The sequence below is a fragment of the Pezoporus occidentalis genome, unplaced genomic scaffold (assembly GCF_034315485.1).
Source record: "Pezoporus occidentalis ecotype Australia unplaced genomic scaffold, CSIRO_AGI_Poc_V1 ctg93, whole genome shotgun sequence".
NCBI lineage: Eukaryota > Metazoa > Chordata > Aves > Psittaciformes > Psittacidae > Pezoporus > Pezoporus occidentalis.
This window is the reverse complement of record NW_026916294.1, coordinates 8,850,608-8,870,760: the sequence shown is the minus strand read 5'-3', so window position 1 is coordinate 8,870,760 and position 20,153 is coordinate 8,850,608. Positions and strand designations below refer to the sequence as shown.

Here is a 20,153-nt window from a genome sequence, read left to right as displayed (position 1 = left end):
ATGGCTTTAACCTGACGGAGGGGAGATTGAGATGGGACATTAGGGAGAAATTCTTCCCTGTGAGGGTGCTGAGGCCCTGGCACAGGGTGCCCAGAGAAGCTGTGGCTGCCCCATCCCTGGCAGTGTTCGAGGCCAGGTTGGACACAGGGGCCTGGAGCAACCTGCTCTAGTGGAAGGTGTCCCTGCCCGTGGCAGGGGTTGGAACTGGATGAGCTTTAAGGTCCCTTCCAACCCAAACCAGTCTGGGAGTCTATTGAAGCCAGCAGCTTGTCTGTATTAGGAGGTGCTTGTTGACCTGGGATGGGTCTGCACCCGCTTCCAGATTCATCCTTGGTTTGTGTTACCCCTGTGCTTTAAACCCCTCACAGCCCAGAGAGTCACAGTGCCCCTGGGACTTAAATGCTGAGGCCATTCCCTCTTCCCAATTTAGGGAAAGTGCTGTTTGTCAGGCTTCCAGATCTGTAGATAAGTTGATGGCTCATGTCATTGTTTGGAGAAGGAAGGGCAAAATGCAAAGGCATTACATAAATTTAGGATCAATGTTTAGACCAGTAAGCAGAATGAAGTTCAATAATGGATTAGTAAATATGCCATGCGAAGGTTCTTTTATCAGTGTGGTATGTTTTGTTCTGTTGGGTTTGGGTTTTTTTAGCTAAAGGGTGCTTACACACACTACATTTAAGCAATCTGCAAAATCTTGTTTTCGTCTTTGTGTATTTGGGACAAATACTTGAAGTTTTCCCGTTCTCAGTGAGATTCCTGCGTGTGTTTTTTGCAGGTGTTGAGCCTCAGAGTGAGAAATGCCCGGTTTCCAAACTCAAGAGACACTTGTCTCTACAGCTGATGGTTTATCCACCACCCAGTCAGATGTATAGGAGATGACTTGGGTTTGTACAATTCACACTATTGTTTCTTGCTGCACTGTGTTCCTTGTGGTGTGTAAAGCAGTGGATGGTAGTTTCTAGAATGGATCTGAAAGGTGCTGCTTGTCCAACAAGGGCAAAGACTGGAAGAGCTTAGCACTTTATTTCCACACCGTTTTAGACCTCTGCATTCTTGCTCCTGGTCACGCTGCAGAGTGGGTTAGCTCCCTCCAGCTGCTTTCCTGATCCACCTCCTTCCTCCAGTGTTCTCAGTCCCTTTTCCCTGCAGGGAGAGACTAGGTGCACAGTAAAGGTTCTTTCATTGACAGGTCAGAGCACAGCTTGGCTTTGCAGTCCTACGCAGTGGCTGGCCCATGGGGTCACTTCAGCAGAGGCGGCATGCTCTCGGGAGCACTGATCTGCGGTGGCCCTTTCACCCTGGAAGAAAAGAAGGCAGATTTGGGCAGATGGAGAGACGAACAGGAAGGCTGACAGCCCCCATCTCCACTGCGCTGCCACCTGCAGATGCGGAGTTACGGGTGGCAGAGAGAGGGTCCCCTGCCTGTCTCAGCAGGTTCCGTGTGCAGGGCAGGATGGAGCTGACTCACTGTGTCTTCTCGACGTCCTCGATGCCCTCAGGCAGGCACACGTTGAGGGTCTCTGGGAGCAGGAAGGCCACCAAGCCGCAGCACACGGCGACACCGCAGTAGGTCACCTCGGGCAGAGACCTCCACACCTCATCCAGCAGAAACACAAGTGGGGCCAAAGCCCCACCGAGGCGTGCCACGAAGGAGGTGTACCCCATCCCGTTCTGCCTGGAAAGGGAGGGCACCGAGGAGGTGCAGAATGCCACAAGGAACAGATGGTGACTTCTTTCATAGCAAGACTTGGGAGAAAGTGCAGACCCTCTGCTCCTTCCCCATATTTTTCTATAAGTGCTGAGGCTTTTCCCCCTTCCCTGGTTTTCCCTCTGCCAGTTTTTTTTTCTGGGTTGTTTTGTTGTTTTGTTTTCTATATTTGTATCTTCATACAACGATAATTGCCCCCAGCACTGAGGGACATGGAGCTGGTGGAGTGAGTCCAGAGGATGCCACTGGGTTGGAACTGGATCCCGCCCAAGCCATTCTATGATTCTCCTCCTAGGATGAGTGAGTATGTGTAATCCCTAGAACCTGCTACTTCTAGAGGCAAGGCATCATACTTGCATTCTTGCCAACAGCACATCCTGGTGCTGATGGCGAAGATCTGAAGGTGGCATCCCATCTATGTGCTTGTGCACTCAGGCAGGTAGCATCTCTTACCTCAGTATGGTGGGGTAGAGCTCAGAGGTGTACAAGAAGACGGTAGTGAATGCAGACTCTGAGAAACCTTTGCCCATAATGGCTACTACAGAGCGCAAGGCGGTGAAGGCTAGAAGGAAAGAGAAGACATTTAAGACAGTGGTGCAATAACAGCCTCTAGGAAGAAGTTTCCTTTGGCCTCAGATACAAGAAGGAAGAAGGTTCAGTGCTCCTACAGAAAAAAACAGGGAGCTTCATAGGTCTGGAGCTGCTGTGTCCAAAGTCTGGATCAGTAAGTTTGGTAAGTGTTAGCCCAAGTGGGAGCTTGCACCGATGAAAGGATAGATTCTGACATTTCCCATTTTACAATGTCTATAATAAAGACAGGCACTTCACCTTGCTATCACTGTGCCCTTCACTAGCCACTTCACAGGGACTCGAGACCATCTTGCCACTAGATGTTAGGGCTAGCCCGCAGTAGCAACCCTATCCCACAGGTGGCCTTGAGGTGGAGACCAAGTCTATACAGAGTTGCCTGTGACCCGAGTTCTATGGTTCTCTAGGGCAGCACAGGACGGATCCCTCCCCTTTAGCAAGAACTGGACGGAGGTCTCACGCTTGGGAATGATGATGTTGGCTCCTATGCACAGTCCAGTCAGGATGAGCGACCACGCCTGGCTCTGCCGCCGTCCGATGCGATTCACCAGCACATACATGATCATCTTGGCTGGAATCTCGATGACACCGAAGACAAACTGGGAGAGGTACATGTTGAGCCCAAAGCCTGTAAGGTTCATGCTCATGCCATAATAAGAGAAGGCAACACCAAACCTGTAGGGAGAGAGTGTAGAGATGGGGGTTAGGGAAATCCAGCTGGAGAACTGAGGAACCTCCCTCCGCCATGTGAAGTGATGCTGCTTACCACACAGCCCCTGAACACAGGGAGATCTTCCGCAGGACTGGTGTCCTGAACAAGCTGATGTAGGAGTAACTCCCTCCTGGCTTCTTGTCTGTTGCCATCTTTCTGAGGGCCTGGGGCAGGTGGGAAGAAGAAGATAGCTCAGCTGCTGTACTTTTAGGAAACCCTACACAGGCTGGGGCCTTTGCCTTTCCCATCCCCACCTTGGATTTCCCATAGGTTTCCACTGCAGAACAATTCTCTGGGCATACATTGTCCGGTGTGGCATGTTAGCCAGATTTCTTGGCATGTGGAAGGACAACTGAGAGAGGCAGAATGGTGAGAACCACAAGAAGCTTAAAATGCACATAATTCAGTGATGGCTGGGGAGGGAGAAGGGTGAGGGCATCTGCAGGCCTAGAGCATCACCTACAGTTAAGATGATGCTGAACAGGTCCAGGGGCTGGAGACTTGTGGAAATGTCTAATAAAAGAGAAATCCCAGCCCAAAGAGCTCTCTGGTTAAAAGAATTGTGCTAAATGAAAGCAAGTGTTAGGAAGAGGATAGCTGTAAGTCACAGCCTGTTTCTCTATGAAAGAGCTAGGATTTTATTTCTAATTGCATACTATTCCTTGCAGTTCCTGGATGAGTGATAAAGCTTTTCCTATTGAAAAAACCATCACGCTGGGAAATTCCTTAATCAGTTCTATAAGACAACGCCATTAAACCTAAGAGTATGTCAGTAACGTGCTGTGCAACTACCCCGAGATCATACATCTTTCACAATCAAAGTCTTCTGAGCTAAGGAGAATCAGTTATTCCCCTTATAAGTCATCAAAACACACTGGTGCCTGGTCAAATCAATAAAGCAAACTTGAGTCAGACAAGTCATGTTTGGATATGAACAAGAAAAAACAAGTGTGTTCTTATAAACCTCAAGGTGTCCTAACTGCAAGCCTTTCCTGATTGTGGTCCAGTGGCCACAGTGTGGTGGGGAAGTCCCAGCTATATTTCCTAACCCTGCAATAGGATGAGGGTGCGCCAATGTGCTCTGGAATACAGAGTCTTCAGCCAAGGCTGAATGGAAAAGGATATAACATTTTATTGTTACATATTTAGTCAGAGTTACTGGCTTGATTAAAGGCAAGGCAGAGTCACACTCAGCTCCTGTCTGCCACACTCATCATTCCCCACATGATTAAACACCAGTTTTGTGTTGTAAATCAAAAGGGCAAATTGCTTCTTCAATAGATATTAAGAAACTGCTTTTAATAAATGACATGCTGGCCAGGGTAAGGAAGTGGTGTGGATGCAGGAGCAGTGGGTGAACACAGAGATGCAGCAGGACCATGCACAGGGCTCACATGCTGGTGCCTAGGGTTTCCTATCTTCGTCTTTTAGTGAGAGGAAAACCAATGGACATGAAAGAAGAGATCAATGTTTAATGAGCCACAAACTTGTGTGCCCACTGGATTTCACAGCTGAGCTTTGTTGCTCTTGGGAAGGTCAAGATACATCATGTGGACCAAATGTGATTAGAGGTGTCAGACACACAGCCATCCACGCCTGGCTGTGGAGGTTTGGTGTGATCACAGACTATGCTCTGGTCTTTCTCCAAAGGGAGAGACCAGCTTCTGCCTGGCATTTGAGTCCTGCCTAGAACTGGGCCATCACATCCAACTGGAGCCAACAGTGTCCTTAGAAAAGCACCATGGACCAAGGTGTCACCATTTGTGAGTCTAACTGCAAAACACATGTTTTTAAGACAGAACTCAGCACAAGATGAAGATTTCCAGATCTGTCTTGTACCTCGACCCTGGTAAAAGGTATGAGGAGTTGAAGGTAGGTGGCCAGTTTTTAGGGTTCTTGCCCTTTATTTAGCACCTAGCTGAGCAGCTTTGCTACATCCTTTGCATCCCTGCACTATGGCTGACAGGTTCACACGTACACTGAAGGCAGCCTAAAGTGGACTAGCTTGTGCATTTCTGGGTAACACCACATGCATCTGAAGTGCAATGTGAGAGAAACTATGCCAACTACATGCTATCAATGTGTGTTTGCTTTCTGCTAGCATTGTACTTGGCAAACACTAAAGCAACCAAGAAGGCAAACACCGAGCTGCACAAACTGCTCATGCATCTGCATGCTCTGTTCTGGGAGAGATGCCTCTGCCTTATTTTATCAGGCTATGCTCCTGTCTTGCTGTGTATTTAGTCCATCATCCAGTGCATTGAGGCTTCTTGTCATGGCAATAATGACTGAAAAGACACCTCATTGAATGAAGGGGATTGCTGGCCTTATGGGAGCAGAACTGCTGCTTTATTTTAGGAGTGGATGTAGCTGCTTTCTAGAGTGAAACAGCACACTGGGGACCACAGTGCCCACAGATGACACTGCAGGCTGAGCATTGCTCCAGGTATCAAATGGATGTAAAACAGAGAGAAGATGGGGGAGGAAGAACGTGTGTCTGGATCTCCAGTTTCTCACCTGTGGTGAGACAGTGAAGTCCTTCCTCCCGTTCATTCTTGCACATCTGAGCAGATTCCTGTGAGCTTGTTTCACTTGGCCATTGGCTATGAGCCACCGGGCAGACTCCGGGACCCACCTGGTGCGAGAGGACAGGGCTCCTGTTGGTGCTCCGTGTTTTCCACCCCTGGCCAAAGACAGGGGGTCTTCTCTATGAGCCTTCCACCTCAGCTACAAATAGCAGCTGCGATGCAGTAACGGGACACCCCTGTCACACGTGCATGCTGTTCTACCCTTAAATGAGTACAGGCTGCTGTAAATGCTGAAATTGTAGGATATAAAAATACTACTCTGTAGAAAAGGCTTTAGTGAGCTCTACATTTACTTTGTTCATTGCTAAAATCATTTGGGTCTCGCCATTATCAAAGCCTTCTGCACAAGGCAGTCAACTGGGGTCTAAATCCTTGAGGCTGTGGCCCCCGGTGAAGCATCCATGTTAGTCCCTGAGCGACAGGGGATGCTGTTCTGCTGCAGAGCTGTTCTTGTGGGAATACCTGCTTATTATTTTGACAGGGGACTTTTGTCCAGCCAGGAAATGGAACCGCTTTGGATCATTGAATAAACCAATGCAATAAACTTTATGTTAGTCACAGTGTCAGTGGATCGACCCTCTATTCTACCTGTATTACTACATGAAAAAATAAAAAGAGGAGGAAAATCAGTTTCCTTGATTAAATGAACCACGTCCCATTTTAAGGCATAAGAGATGTAAAGTATTGCTTAAATAATGCTACAAGAGGGAAGTAGCCCACAGAAAGCAGATGTATTATTTGACCCATCGGGATGGCTCCACAGCTGAGAAAAGCCATGGGAAGTGCATGTGGCCCAGCCTGCAGATGTTATAGGCTGATATGGAAGAACTGGTACCAAAGGTATCCTCCCAGATGAGGTGGGGACAGAGGGTGAATAAATGATCTATCTTGAGTCTACCAGGGATTAAACCCAGGGATCTGACCTGGTCCTGTCTGCATTTATTGGGCTCTCTTTTCTTGCTCTAAGCCATGACTGACAGTGCTTACAGCACCAAATCCTGCTCCTTTGCGCCGCAACCTGTCCCCAAATGCCTTCGTCCTGCCTCCTCCTTGTCCCCAAAGCCCGCTCCCATCCCCACCAGCCATCTGGCTGCACTCACCACAGGCAGACAATGCTCAGAAGACAAGGTCCTGTGACAGCTACTAGTAGCCAGTGCCATTCCCGCACCAAGTACGCTACCATGGCCAGCAGCATGTTCCCAATGCTCCAGAAGATGCTAGTCAGGATCCCGGAGAAAGTGCGGTGCTGAATGTCCACCCACTCCATCCCTGCAAGAGGGAGGCAGCGTTCAGCTGGGACACACAGGGCTCCTCCAGGAAGGGGTCTGCAGGGCTTTAAAGAAGGGCAAAGCGAGGTGACATCCCTGGTGTTCTCCTCCAGGAAAGCTCCACTGGTTGGCTGACATTTGGCACATTAAAAACGTTCATCCACAACGCTTAACCTCTGGCAAAGCTGTGAGCAGCTGAAAGAAAGCCTTCGAAGAAGAAATACTGGACACACAGTAAGAAACAGTGTGAAAAACACATTCGGTGGTTTTAAATCCCATTCAATAGCATTTAAATGGTTGTCTTTATCAAATACCCTTTTCCCCTACCCACAGTGCACGCTTTCCCATTTCTCTGCCCACTTGTTAATCCAGATTAAAGAAATGTATGAAGATGGATTCATGTGGAATCCATCCAGGGTAGATACCAATGCACATGTGAAGCCATAACAGATAGTGGTCTTCTTCTTGTGTGTGTGAAATAAAAGCCACTTTCCCCCCAAAGATCTTGACATCGTGCTGCAGCCTCTAACAACCAGAAATGTCCCTCCCAAGCTCCGCTTTGTCTTGCAGGCATCAACCTTTATAACAATAATAACCACAGCAACCCTTGGGGTCAGGTCTCCTGTGAGCTTGTCCAGTACTGGAGCCATTTTGGCTTGATTTTTGGCTATAGCTGCAAAAAGGCTGGGTATTTTTTTGCTGTACCTGTAACTTGCTCTTGGATACAATGAGTCTTGCCTAGGACATCCCAACTCTGTCTACAGAATCACCCAGTGCTCTGTTGGGTACCCCGGAGTTTGGAACGTGGTTTTACGGCATAAATACCTCAATTCCTCAGCCTCAGGTTTGCCGAGCTCCGCATGGTTTTGGTTTTTTGGGGGGTTCTTTCCCCATATTCTTACTAAAAGTCCGGATTGGGAGCTCGGGAAAGCTGTGAGCAAACTCAGGACTGGGGAGGTGGGAATACCCTGCGGATGACACACCATCCTCCTGCTGCTGCAGGCATCATCGTGCTGATGGATTGTCTTAACAACGTGTTTGAGGGGTGAGAACTCGGTGTCAGAGGAAAGGGGCAGATACTTGGGTTTATGTCTGTTATTGTGCTACTCATGATCCTGAACAGGAATGATGCTGCGTGGATTGCAAGTGTTAACGTTGCAACGGAAGTACTCATAAGTGGGTGTTATATTTAGAGAAGACTGTTCAACCATTAATTAGAGGAACAGGGCATTGTAATTCCTGGATCCTCCCAGGAGGGATGTCCTTATGGCTGTCTGTGGTGCTACTGCATACACACTGAGTTTCAGGCTCCTGTACTAGCTCTACCCTGCCTATTAGACAAGTCCCCCTGTGCATCGGTGTCCACAGACCCCACTGTACTTACCCAGAGGCAACACAATAAGGGAGACGCCGCTCAGGGCCACGCCGGTGAGGGTCCGTGTGATGGCCAGCATGCTGTAGGACACGGAGGCCGCGCTCAGCATCCCAAACATGACCGAGCACACGAGTGACAGCTGGAGCATGGCTTTGCGGCCGAACCTGCCACGAGCACAAGGTGGGTTACAGCAGTGAAAACCTGCCCCAGGAGCAGGGGTTGGCATGGGGCAAGCAGGGACTTGGGAAGGGAATGGAAAACATTGCCTGCTCTGCAAAGGGGCTCTGGATGTAGCCAGTGCCACTGCGGTGTGACACCATCCAGAGGGCCAGCCTGCCCCCAGAGCTCTCCAATGGGAAAAGAAGCACTGATCAAAACAGTATATCACCCTCCTCTCTTCATCACCATCATCAAAACCAGGGATGTCAGCTTGAAACCGCACAGAACCATCAACTGGGTCGGAAAAGACCTTTAAGATCATTTTGTCCAACCTACCCCAGCACTGCCAAGGCCACCACTAACCCATGGCACTGAGGGCCTCGTCTACACGGTCTGTGAACACTTCCAGGGATGGTGATTCCAGCACTGCCCTGGGCAGCCTGTTCCAATGCCTGACTGCCCTTTGGGGAAGGAATTGTTCCCAATATCCAGCCTAAACCTCCCCTGGTGCAGCTTGAGGCCGTTTCCTCTTGTCCCATCCCTTGTGCCTTGGGAGCAGAGCCCAGCCCCCTCCTGGCTCCATCCTCCTTTCAGGCAGTTGTAGAGAGCGATAAGGTCCTCCCTGAGCCTTCTCTTCTCCAGACTGAACCCCCCCAGGTCCCTCAGCCATTGCTCATCACATCTACTGCGGGTGCACTCCATTCGTGTCATCAATGAAGGTATTCAGCATGACTGGCCATCATGCTGGTGACACACTGATATCTCCAATGGCTGTCCCTGTGCCTGGCTCAGCAATTCCTTCTCCTGTGGCTCACTCAGGACCAGCCACTGCCACTGCTCTCAAGGAGGAGAGAGAGAACCATGACACTTCCCCCTCAGCTTTGGAAAGGAAAACAAAGATCCCAAAGGAAAATTGAAGGGATCCAGATGTCAGCCCACGTGTGCAAATAGCCCTGATGTCCTGAGGGGTCTGTGAGGAAGTCATTCCCCACGGGGTTTGGAAGCTGTAGCATCTCTTACTCCTGGTGCAAAGCCTTGTGTAGAGAGTGTGGAGGAACACAGAAAATCAAATACACACAGATCCATATGTACACACACACACAGATAAATGTGTGTGTTTGTAATGGAGCACCAGGCATCAACCTTCTGACGAGCATCAGCCCTGCATGTGAACAAAGCTGAGGTTCGAACTGGAGTAGCACGTCAACCCTGTCAGCAGGTAGTGTTCAGTCTATAGGGTCTGAAATCCCAGTCCAGTTCTGGCATTAGGGCTCTCTCCGTGGCCACCTGAGAAGGACGATGGCAAGAACAGTTGCTCCAGGGGAAAAGGTGATGTGCTGGGATATAGTGCCACGGTAACATTCCTAAAGGTGACCACAAATGACTCCCTGCAGCAGGTAGCTAATGAATCTACCCAGATACACCCCAGAGCTGGCTCCTGTTTCCAGTAGGGACCTGCCTAAGAAAGAAGATGCTTGTATTCAATGGAGACTTTTCTGGACAATACAATAAGAAGAATATAAATCCACGAGGTTCCCTGCAGGGTGCTATTTATGGACCCATTTCTGGGCTCCCTCAGCTAAAGCACACCACCAGCCGGGCAGAGCAGAGGCAGGATTGAACCTCAGGCTCCCTGTTGCGCTAGGAATAATGCTGTTAAAATTGTCTTCAAAGGGAGAGGTGGGAAAGCACAACCTCTGAAAGATTAAATGCAGAAAATACAACAGGAGCAAACTGCAAACGCAGAAAAGGAATGAAAAAGCTGTTTTCAGTAATATCCCAGTCTGGAAGGCAGCCAAAGCATCATACAGCTGGTTCTGTGCAAGGACAAGGTACAAACAGAGCAGGCAATAACAGAAACAACATATATATATATATATATTTGCATATATACATTCACAGTTTAGGTTGTTGGAGGATTTACCAGGGTGAAATTTGCCAAGAGACGTTCTCATATCCAAACGTCTGCGTTGGCTTCGAAGGAAGCAAACCTGAACTGGAGCAAAATCCCAGGAGCAGATGGTTTTCAGTGTGGAGCACTGGAGATGACATCCCTGCATTACTGTCAGAGCAAGTAAGTGTGTCCTCATCTCTATTAGAGAAAAGGGAGGTTGCTAAGGGGGGGGTCCCCTTATGGGGCCTTAGGGGAGCTGTGTGCCCAGTGCCAGGGAGCTGGGGTGGGCAGTGCAGTCAGCTCTGCTCCAGGCTTGTTATAGGCCATGTGAGCAGACCAAAGGGTCCTTTTAGGGTCCTGCTCAAGCCATAACTTGGTCTTTGTTAGTTTCTCCAAGCTTTCTCCGTTTGGAACTGGATGATCTCAATGTCCATTCCAACCCTGACTGACCATTCTATGATTTCTCTTGTATCTTTTTGAGGTGGGGAAGGAGAGTGAAGGGACATACACACTGTATTCAAGATGGGTCACCGTGCATTTACATGTTACTGCATAGTGATATTCTCTTTCATTTTATATTCCTTTCCTAATAATTCTTACTTTTCCATTTACTTCCCCAGCAGCTACTCATTGCTGGGTAATGGGTTCAAACTTAAACGGGAAGTTTAGATTGGATATAAGGAGGAAATTCTTTACTGTAAGGGTGGTGAGGCACTGGAATGGGTTGCCCAGGGAGGCTGTGAATGCTCCATCCCTGGTGGTGTTCAAGGCCAGGTTGGACAGAGCCTTGGGTGCCATGGTTTAGTGTGAGGTGTCCCTGCCCGTGGCAGGGGGGTTGGAGCTGGATGATCTTAAGGTCCTTTCCAACCCTAACTATTCTATGGTTCTATGCTTGCCTCAAGCTGTCCGTCATAACCCGAAGTCTTGCTCCTGAGCAGCCGTTGCCAGCTCAGAGGCCTCCATTTTAAGTGAGAAGTTAGAACTGTTTCTCTGTTTTAGATTAATCCGCGTGAAGCTTTGTCTTCTGCTGCTCCCACCCAGTCACAGCGCTCTTTGAGCTCCTCCTGCAGGTCTCTCAACAGACTCAGATCTCATCTCTACCAGCTGGTCACTCAGCATCACCTCCTCCCTCGCTTGCTCCTTTTCCAGGTAATGAGGCCCTTAGGGACACGGGTTAGTGGTGGACTTGGGGTAAAGGTTGGATCTCGAAGCTCTTTTCCAACCTATTTGGTTGTATGATTCTATGCTAACTTATGAATGTGCTGAAGAGCACCCAAGCCCGAGCACAGGTCTCCCTCCATTGTCACACGTGAACACTTCCATCTCCGCTCTCCTTCCTGGCTTTTAATCACTTATTTAATCACACAGAGACCTTTGTTCTTACCCTAGGACAGCTCAGCTTCTTTAGGAGCCTTTGGGACGGAAACTTCCTGCAGCCCATGTAGATGGGATCTTCTCTGTTCACATGCTCTGTTTACAGCACGTTCAGATCAATCCAATTTGTTTGCAAGGCAGGAGTCTTCTGCACCCCCCCTCGCCTTACTTTGTCCCTCTCCTTTTCCTGATCCTGAATTAATTCCCCCCAGCTCTGCTATCGACCTGCTGTAGACACAAAGCCAGGACACGCAGCCTGAAGATCAGCCAGGTCCTTGTAGAAGTATATCAGCGTACCCACATGCAAAGATACGGATGTAAACCCCCCATGTTTAGCACCGAGTCTCCAGGTGCTTCATACTGCGGAGCTGCTTCCCCTTTGCTGGGCAGTGATTCTGTAGCCTGATGCACACTAACGCTTGCTTGCTCCCAGAGGAAGGAAATTGGGAAGCAGTTTCCTGCAGAGGAAACTCAGGCATTGAATAATGAATAGCCTGCAGTACAGAGCACATCCTGACTGTGTGCCTGCACCACGCACTCGCCGGTAGGTTTCCTGCTCCTGCTGTATTTGGTTTCTTAATTGGTGCCCTTCCTAGGTTACTGGTTTTAAGGTTCATATTATCACATGTCACATGTAGCCAGAGAGAGCTCTGGTTTTCCTCATTGCCTCCATTGGGGAATGCCTCCCTGCTTACCAGAGCCTCCTTCACCCTGCTTCTCTAGTTCCACCCCCCTGCCATGGGCAGGGACACCTTCCACCAGACCAGGTTGCTCCGAGCCCCGTCCAACCTGGCCTTTGTGAAACTGAAGCTCTGGAGGAACAGCCTGGAAGGGATCAAACCTGTCTGAAAGGTATCCGAATATCACGGCGCCTATCGTCACGCCGATGAAGAAGAAGGTTGCGGTCGCCTGGTTCAGTCCACGCTGCTCACACACGAGGTCCCACTGAAACACAAGGCCAGAGCGACACTTAGTTCAGTCTCTGTTGCCTGTTCACATCCCTTCCCTCTGGTGGTCAGCCGTCGTGCCTTGCGATTTAGGTCACCCAAATCTGATTGAGGGGTAGAGCCCCGCACTAAACTGCACAAAGGACAGTGCCAGAGTCCTGATACACGTAAAGCTGCATCTTACAGGACTCAGACACGGTGTCAGCCTCTCCATCAACACTTGTGGGGCAGCAGGAAGGTCCCCTGGGTACCACTCGTCATGGAGCTCCTGCAATAGCTGCTCTCCTCCTCCCCTGGTGCATGTCTCACCCAGCTCCCTCCGTCATGCTTTGGGGGCTGCCCTGGTGAGATGGGCGTTTGCAGTGAGCTGCAAGATGAGCTTCAGCCTGCAGTTAGAGAATGTCCTGTTGATACCCAGTTACTGTTGCCCTGACCGGTTTCATTTGCAGTTGTGCATGCAGGGAGGACGGGGGCCAGAGAGGGACTCAGACCAGATACTTGCTGTTGATGCCAACTTACTGATTGCTCACTAAGAGGTTGCTCTACACGTTCTTCCTCATTAACTTAATGAGCATCACTCTGCTTTCTTGGGGGTGTGAATGTCGCTAATCATTACTGAACGCTGCGGCCAAGCTGCAGAGTGAGACTTCTCTGTGTGCAGACTTGGCAAAACTGGATTTAATCATCAACCCAGCCCCAGGGTTGGGTCTGCCGAGGCCAGACCTTGAGCAACCTTTCTTGCTGCGAGAGCAGGGGACCCCAGAGGAAGCCCTGTCCCCTTGCTCGTGCACTGTGGGTGCAGCATCACGAGGCTCCGTGCTCAGGATCTGTGTTGCAGGGAACCTCCTCTTCCTTTCCCACCAAGGGTGCTCTGCTCCTTTCTCCCTGAAGCAGTGCAGAAGTGAGGTACGGACCTGGTGCACCCTCACCTCTACGCTGCCAAAAGCAGGGGTAGTGGTGGTGGGGAGGTTAAAACTCGGCCCTGCTCTCACTGGGACAGCCGGCACTGCTGTTTCTAACCCAACCATGTCCCTTCTGTCTGACCAATTCATCCCCTTCCCCAAGACCTGCTGTGATTTGGGCCACTTCTCAAGGAATGTAAAGCATTAACACCCAGAGGTCTCACTGTCAGCCCTAGCACAGGGCTTCAGAAGGGGGGTGGTTAATGTTTGATGGGCAGGGACCTTGGGCAGGCTCAAGGTTATGGCCAGTCAGCATAGAATCATGGCATCATATAGGTTGGAAGAGACCTTTAAGATCATTGAATCCAGCGGTATTTATGTACCCATGTAACATTTAACTCCATGTGGTCCATCTCAGTGGGAGCCCCTTGGGGAGCACGCCTGGCTTGACAGCAAGAGGCACTGGTGATAGAAGAGAAGCAGCACTGATTTGGGGAGAAGAGGAGGAAGATGGACATCAGTGAGGAGGGGTGGCCAAGGGAATAGAAGTTACAGAGTGCCTGGAAAATCCAGAAAGCGACTCATGGGCTCATGAAATCCTGACAGGTGCAATCCTGTGTGAATGCCACATGGCCCAGAGAACAACCTCTGTGTGTTTCCTTCCCTCACCAACCCATCTCTCCATCACCCGGAGAAATGAAGATGCTTATAATGAGAAATGCTGGCTCCTAACTATAAATCTAAGCAAGATGATAATAACAATGATAATAATGATAATGTTGGATTCTAAGCGCTTCAGAGCTTCCCCGTCCAAGTAATTTCCACTGGTTAAAACGCAAAGCTTCCCCTTCGATTCTGTGCACCCAGCGATCACCTCTCCATCTGCTCCTGCAAGCACTGAGCTAACATCATTATCAGCTAGACCCCAGGCCTGGCGTTACCTGTGTGGCGATGGTAGAGGTGAACTGCGAGTGGTCATAGACCCATCCGTGCTGGCAGTGCTGGATGATGGAGCTGTTCTCGGGCTGCAGAGAGGAGTTGAGCAGCAGCTGAAACTGGGGCTGCGAGAACATCTCGCAGGAGCTGAAGGTGCCGTCGGGATCCCGGGGGATGCTGACAAGCAGAACTTCCTCCGTGGTGAGGTTCTCGAACGCCTCTTGGGCTGGAATTGCACAGTGGTGAGGGGGGGTGGCAGCGAGAAAGTTGTGCAGCAGAAAGTGCATGGGAAGGTTGATTCTCGGGAGGCAGAGGATAAACAGAACCCAAATCTGGAATCTGCCGAAACCGCCGATTTCCAGGAAGAGATCCTCAAATTTCATCTCTTCCATGGAGGTTTCTCATTCAGCTACGTGCCAAGGAGCAGCAACATGAGCTTGGAAAGCGGTCTCTGTCCTTGGAGCTCAACTTCCCATGGTTTTCATACAGCCTCTTCACTGGACTTTGAGACCTTGCTGAAAGGTTGTCAAAAGTCACAGTGAAACTCTCCAGTTGGGGTAGAGCCAAAGGAATGATTCTGTGTGCACACAACATCCGCTTCAAGTGTACCCAGCACCAAGTGCCTGCTCTTTATAGAGTCATCTCCTTCTGTTGGGGTATCTGAGAGTGAGATCCACGTTAGGAAAGGAAGATGAAAGCAGGGAAGATGCATCTGAGAGGACGAAAGAGAGGTCATCAATGGTGTGTAACACACAGCTGTACATCACAGCTGTACATCACAGCTGTACATCACAGAGCTGTACATCACAGAGCTGTACATCACACAGCTGTGCATCACTGCTGTACATCACTGCTGTACATCACACAGCTGTGCATCACACAGCTGTACATCACTGCTGTACATCACAGCTGTACATCACAGAGCTGTACATCACACAGCTGTGCATCACACAGCTGTACATCACTGCTGTACATCACAGCTGTACATCACACTGCTGTACATCACACAGCTGTACATCACACTGCTGTACATCACTACTGTGCATGACACAGCTGTGCATCACTGCTGTGCATCACACAGCTGTATATCACTGGTGTACCTCACACAGCTGTACATCACTGGTGTACATCACACAGCTGTGCATCACAGAGCTGTACATCACAGCTGTACATCACTGCTGTACATCACACAGCTGTACTTCACACAGCACAGGCTGAGTGTCAAGGGCACAAAGCACGCTGAGCAAGGCAACACCATGGGCTCACACTTGGCAGGAAGAGGACACCCTGCTGTGACCTGAGTTGATCTTTGCTCTTTTGAGCAGCATTCCTGGTCACCCATGAATAACCAACGCTGCAAACCATTTTGGTGTTACCCTGGGACGAGCAAGGAGGAAGCCTGCAGGAGTGAAGCAGGGACATCTGACAGCACTGTGCCTCCGGGGTTACAGTTTAAGCTGAAGTCCAACTAAAGGACAAGTTACTTTTCTTCCCCACTGGTCTTCTAAGAGCAAGGAACAGGAGCTGCCATTGACATCCGGCTGCAGATTTGAACTGCAGAGCAGCTCCAGCCTCCCCGTCAGAGATGGGGATAGGGGCCAGCGCTCTGCAGCTCCTGGGGCTCCTGTTTCACGTGTGCAGCAGCAGGTGACTGCATTTCTCTCACCCAAACGTGTTCATTTTACCAGTCATCAGATGTAGTTAATGAGCAGCATGTGTGCAGGTGCTGTGACTGGCTGCTCCCTGCCATGTGGTCAATTAGACCCAGGACCTGCCTCTGCTGCTGCTGTAGAGCTGGAAAGAAGACTTTGCTTCTTCCTTCACGTGTGTCCGCTTTTCTTCTGCAATCTTTCTTTCTTCTCTTTGTGAGGATGCCAAATACTTGTGGAGAGCCTCCAGGAAACCTGGAGAGGGGCTTTTGACAAGGGCCTGTAGGGACAGGACAAAGGGAATGTCTTTAACCTGACAGAGGGGAGACTGAGATGGGGCATTAGGCAGAAGTTCTTCCCTGTGAGGGTGCTGAGGCCCTGGCACAGGGTGCCCAGAGAAGCTGTGGCTGCCCCATCCCTGGCAGTGTTTAAGAACTTCCGGAATGTTCCTCCTGCCCTCACCAGCTCAGTGCCCTCCTGCTCACAAGACACCCCCTTAAGCAGTCGCTGCGGTTCCAGAGGGGGTGGCTGAGGATGGGGGACCATGAGCTGCCTGCACCATGCCCAGCCCATCCAGCTCTTGCTGGGCTGCTCCTATCATCAGCCTTACCTGGGTGGAGAGCTGCTCCTCTGGTGCAGGAAGGAGGCTGGGGCTATGAGATAGATAGTGAAGGGATTAATGAGTTATAACCCCCCCTGGTAGGGGCGATGGGCTCCTGGTGGAGTGACCTTCATGCTGCCTCAGCTGGTGGAGAGGAGTGATGGGAACATTTCACTCCTCTGTTCCTTGTGCAAGACCCGCAGCCCCTGAGCAGCCTGCCCCACAGCTGTTATCCCTCATTTACAAAGCATAAACACACCAGTGAGAAAGTGGCTGCCCCCCCTCCCCATCGATGGTGGCACCAACAGGTAGCGTATTCAAAGTAAAACTGTCCCCGGTGGTTTGCTTCTGCTCCACTTCCAGCATGTCAATGTGCCAGTCCAGCTGCAGCCACAGCTGGCACACAGCTGAAATGAAACCCAAGCACATGTCAATGTGCTGGTCCAGCTGCAGCCACAGCTGGAATGAAACCCAAGCACATGTCCATGTGCCGGTCCAGCTGCAGCCACAGCTGGAATGAAACCCAAGCACATGTCAATGTGCCGGTCCAGCTGCAGCCACAGCTGGAATGAAACCCAAGCACATGTCAATGTGCCGGTCCAGCTGCAGCCACAGCTGGAATGAAACCCAAGCACATGTCAATGTGCCGGTTCAGCTGCAGCCACAGCTGGAATGAAACCCAAGCATATGTCAATGTGCCGGTCCAGCTGCAGCCACAGCTGGCACACAGCTGAAATGAAACCCAAGCACATGTCAATGTGCCGGTCCAGCTGCAGCCACAGCTGGAATGAAACCCAAGCATATGTCAATGTGCCGGTCCAGCTGCAGCCACAGCTGGAATGAAACCCAAGCATATGTCAATGTGCCAGTCCAGCTGCAGCCACAGCTGGCACACAGCTGAAATGAAACCCAAGCACATGTCAATGTGCCGGTCCAGCTGCAGCCACAGCTGGAATGAAACCCAAGCATATGTCAATGTGCCAGTCCAGCTGCAGCCACAGCTGGAATGAAACCCAAGCACATGTCAATGTGCCGGTCCAGCTGCAGCCACAGCTGGAATGAAACCCAAGCATATGTCAATGTGCCGGTCCAGCTGCAGCCACAGCTGGCACACAGCTGAAATGAAACCCAAGCACATGTCAATGTGCCGGTCCAGCTGCAGCCACAGCTGGAATGAAACCCAAGCACATGTCAATGTGCCGGTCCAGCTGCAGCCACAGCTGGAATGAAACCCAAGCATATGTCAATGTGCCGGTCCAGCTGCAGCCACAGCTGGCACACAGCTGGAATGAAACCCAAGCACATGTCAATGTGCCGGTCCAGCTGCAGCCACAGCTGGAATGAAACCCAAGCACATGTCAATGTGCCGGTCCAGCTGCAGCCACAGCTGGAATGAAACCCAAGCACATGTCAATGTGCCGGTCCAGCTGCAGCCACAGCTGGAATGAAATCCAAGCACATGTCAATGTGCCGGTCCAGCTGCAGCCACAGCTGGAATGAAATCCAAGCACATGTCAATGTGCCGGTCCAGCTGCAGCCACAACTGGAATGAAACCCAAGCATATGTCAATGTGCCGGTCCAGCTGCAGCCACAGCTGGCACAGAGCTGGAATGAAACCAAGCACGTGTTAATGTGCAAGTCCAGCTGCAGCCACAGCTGGCACAAAACTGGAATGAAACCCAAGCACAACTGTAGCCGAGGTCCCTTGCCAGCGATTCAGGGAGCATTTCTGCTTCGCGCGTGGCAACGCTAAGAAATGGGAGAAAACACCAATGAAAAGGTAGACAGGCTTTTAATGGCATGATCGAGAATCCCCTGGAAATAACAAACCTAATGACAGCTGTGTCTGATATGAACAAGAGATGGCATCATCATTTATTTGTTTCCAAGACGTGATCCGAAGTGACGACGGATGCCAGTGGGGCTGTCCGCAGACGGGGCCTCTGCGATGCATGCCGGATTTGATGGCCAAGAACTTGCCATGCAGTCGAACCGGATTGTGGTTCCTCGGTCGGAGCCGTACATTCTGTCTGCAGTGTGTAAACATTCTCCAGCTGCTTTCCTAAAGAATGCAAAGAGGATATGTGGAGAGGTTCAGCCTTGGGACCTGCTCGCGCTTCCAGGCAGGCGGTTCCAAGGAGCGGAAGTCCTGTCTCCAGGCCAAAAGACTTTGTCAGACCGTGCCAGAGGCAAAGAAGAACAACGTTGGTGCGCCAGGTACAATGTCTGAGTGTAGAGTCACATGCTAAAAGGAGATATACAAAATCATCTGCGTTTCCAGCTCCAATTCCCATCCGGAGCAGCAGCAGCAGCAGCCCAGGTCCCTTGGCACAGCAGTGTTGCTGACACTGGTTTCACACTCTGTTGCACCTGGACTTCACCTAAAGCCCCGCGTCCCGCAGAGCCCATCGCACCCATCACCTGCAGGCGACGGGCTGAGACTGCCTGGTGTCTCAGCAGCAAACATCAGCCTTTGCTTCCTCCAGACACCCTGTGCCAGACCCCCCTGTGCTCGGGGCAGGGCAGAGCGGCTCCTGGCCAGCCCCATGCTGATGCCAGCCCAGCAGTACCCTTGCCAAAGAGACATCTCACCCCTGCAGCCCTCTGCTCTGGGAGCTAAGAGGAGTTCTCACCTTGGTCCCTACCAGGAACCCACCTCTGGATCTGCTGTGGTAGCTCCCTTTTGGCACAAAGGGCACCAATGCATGCTTCAAACCTTGCTGTTCAGACATTTGCAGCTTCGAAATAAAAGGGAACGTTCCAGTTAAGCCAGAAAAAAACCTCATCTGATACCAAACTCATTGTGTCCGCATGGGACTTTCAGTGTGTTCTCAAGATTAAACTACAGTTGACTGATGTGCTGGAAAAGGCCTTTGGTGAGCATCGGTGCACATGGAATACTGGTGGGATCGTGCCATGGGTCAGTACAGAGAAGAAAGAAGAGTGCTAAGGGACCACTGAGCTGCTACTGGAGCTGGTCAGGGTGTCAACAGATCCTCAGGCATCTTCTTAGAGAGGATCTATCCTGAGCAAATACCTCCTGTTGGGAAGGAGAACCTTCAAAGCTTTTCTTGCCCCAACACAACTTACTTTGGATTGCAGTTTCACTAGCGAGCAAACCATGCTTGTGTTAACCAAGGGCAGCCACCAGACCCTGGTCCATGGCACACGGAGATGTGTGGCAGCCCAGCACCTACTGCAGCTCTGATGGCCACCATCCAAGCTGGGTTGTTCTGCCCCCAGGCAAGGGGAGCCTCAAGGCTCACATGGACTTTGGCTGAGCGTTACCCTGTTCATCCACATGCACCGCCCACAGCAGGCAGTCCTGCACACATCACAGGTCATGTAGCATCCGGGCACTTCTTTGAAGGTAGCAGGATCCTTTACAACCCTTAGCCACTATCTAGTAAGGGCACTACTTATATTATATTGTTATAATAATATATAT

The 20,153-nt window shown here is 50.6% G+C and overlaps 1 protein-coding gene across 1 annotated transcript; it reads right to left on the bottom strand.

Moving 5' to 3' along the window:
• Window positions 1-1,004: 1,004 nt before the first annotated feature.
• On the bottom strand, window positions 1,005-14,967 carry SLC22A7 (solute carrier family 22 member 7). Its single transcript, XM_062605930.1, has 10 exons — window positions 14,460-14,967; window positions 12,511-12,614; window positions 8,252-8,406; window positions 6,700-6,868; window positions 5,529-5,646; window positions 3,066-3,175; window positions 2,760-2,974; window positions 2,165-2,273; window positions 1,472-1,678; window positions 1,005-1,301 (listed from the first exon to the last, which is right to left on the bottom strand). Exons 1-10 carry the CDS (start codon window positions 14,844-14,846, stop codon window positions 1,244-1,246), a joined length of 1,632 nt encoding a protein of 543 aa, XP_062461914.1. The 5' UTR covers window positions 14,847-14,967; the 3' UTR covers window positions 1,005-1,243.
• Window positions 14,968-20,153: the final 5,186 nt, after the last annotated feature.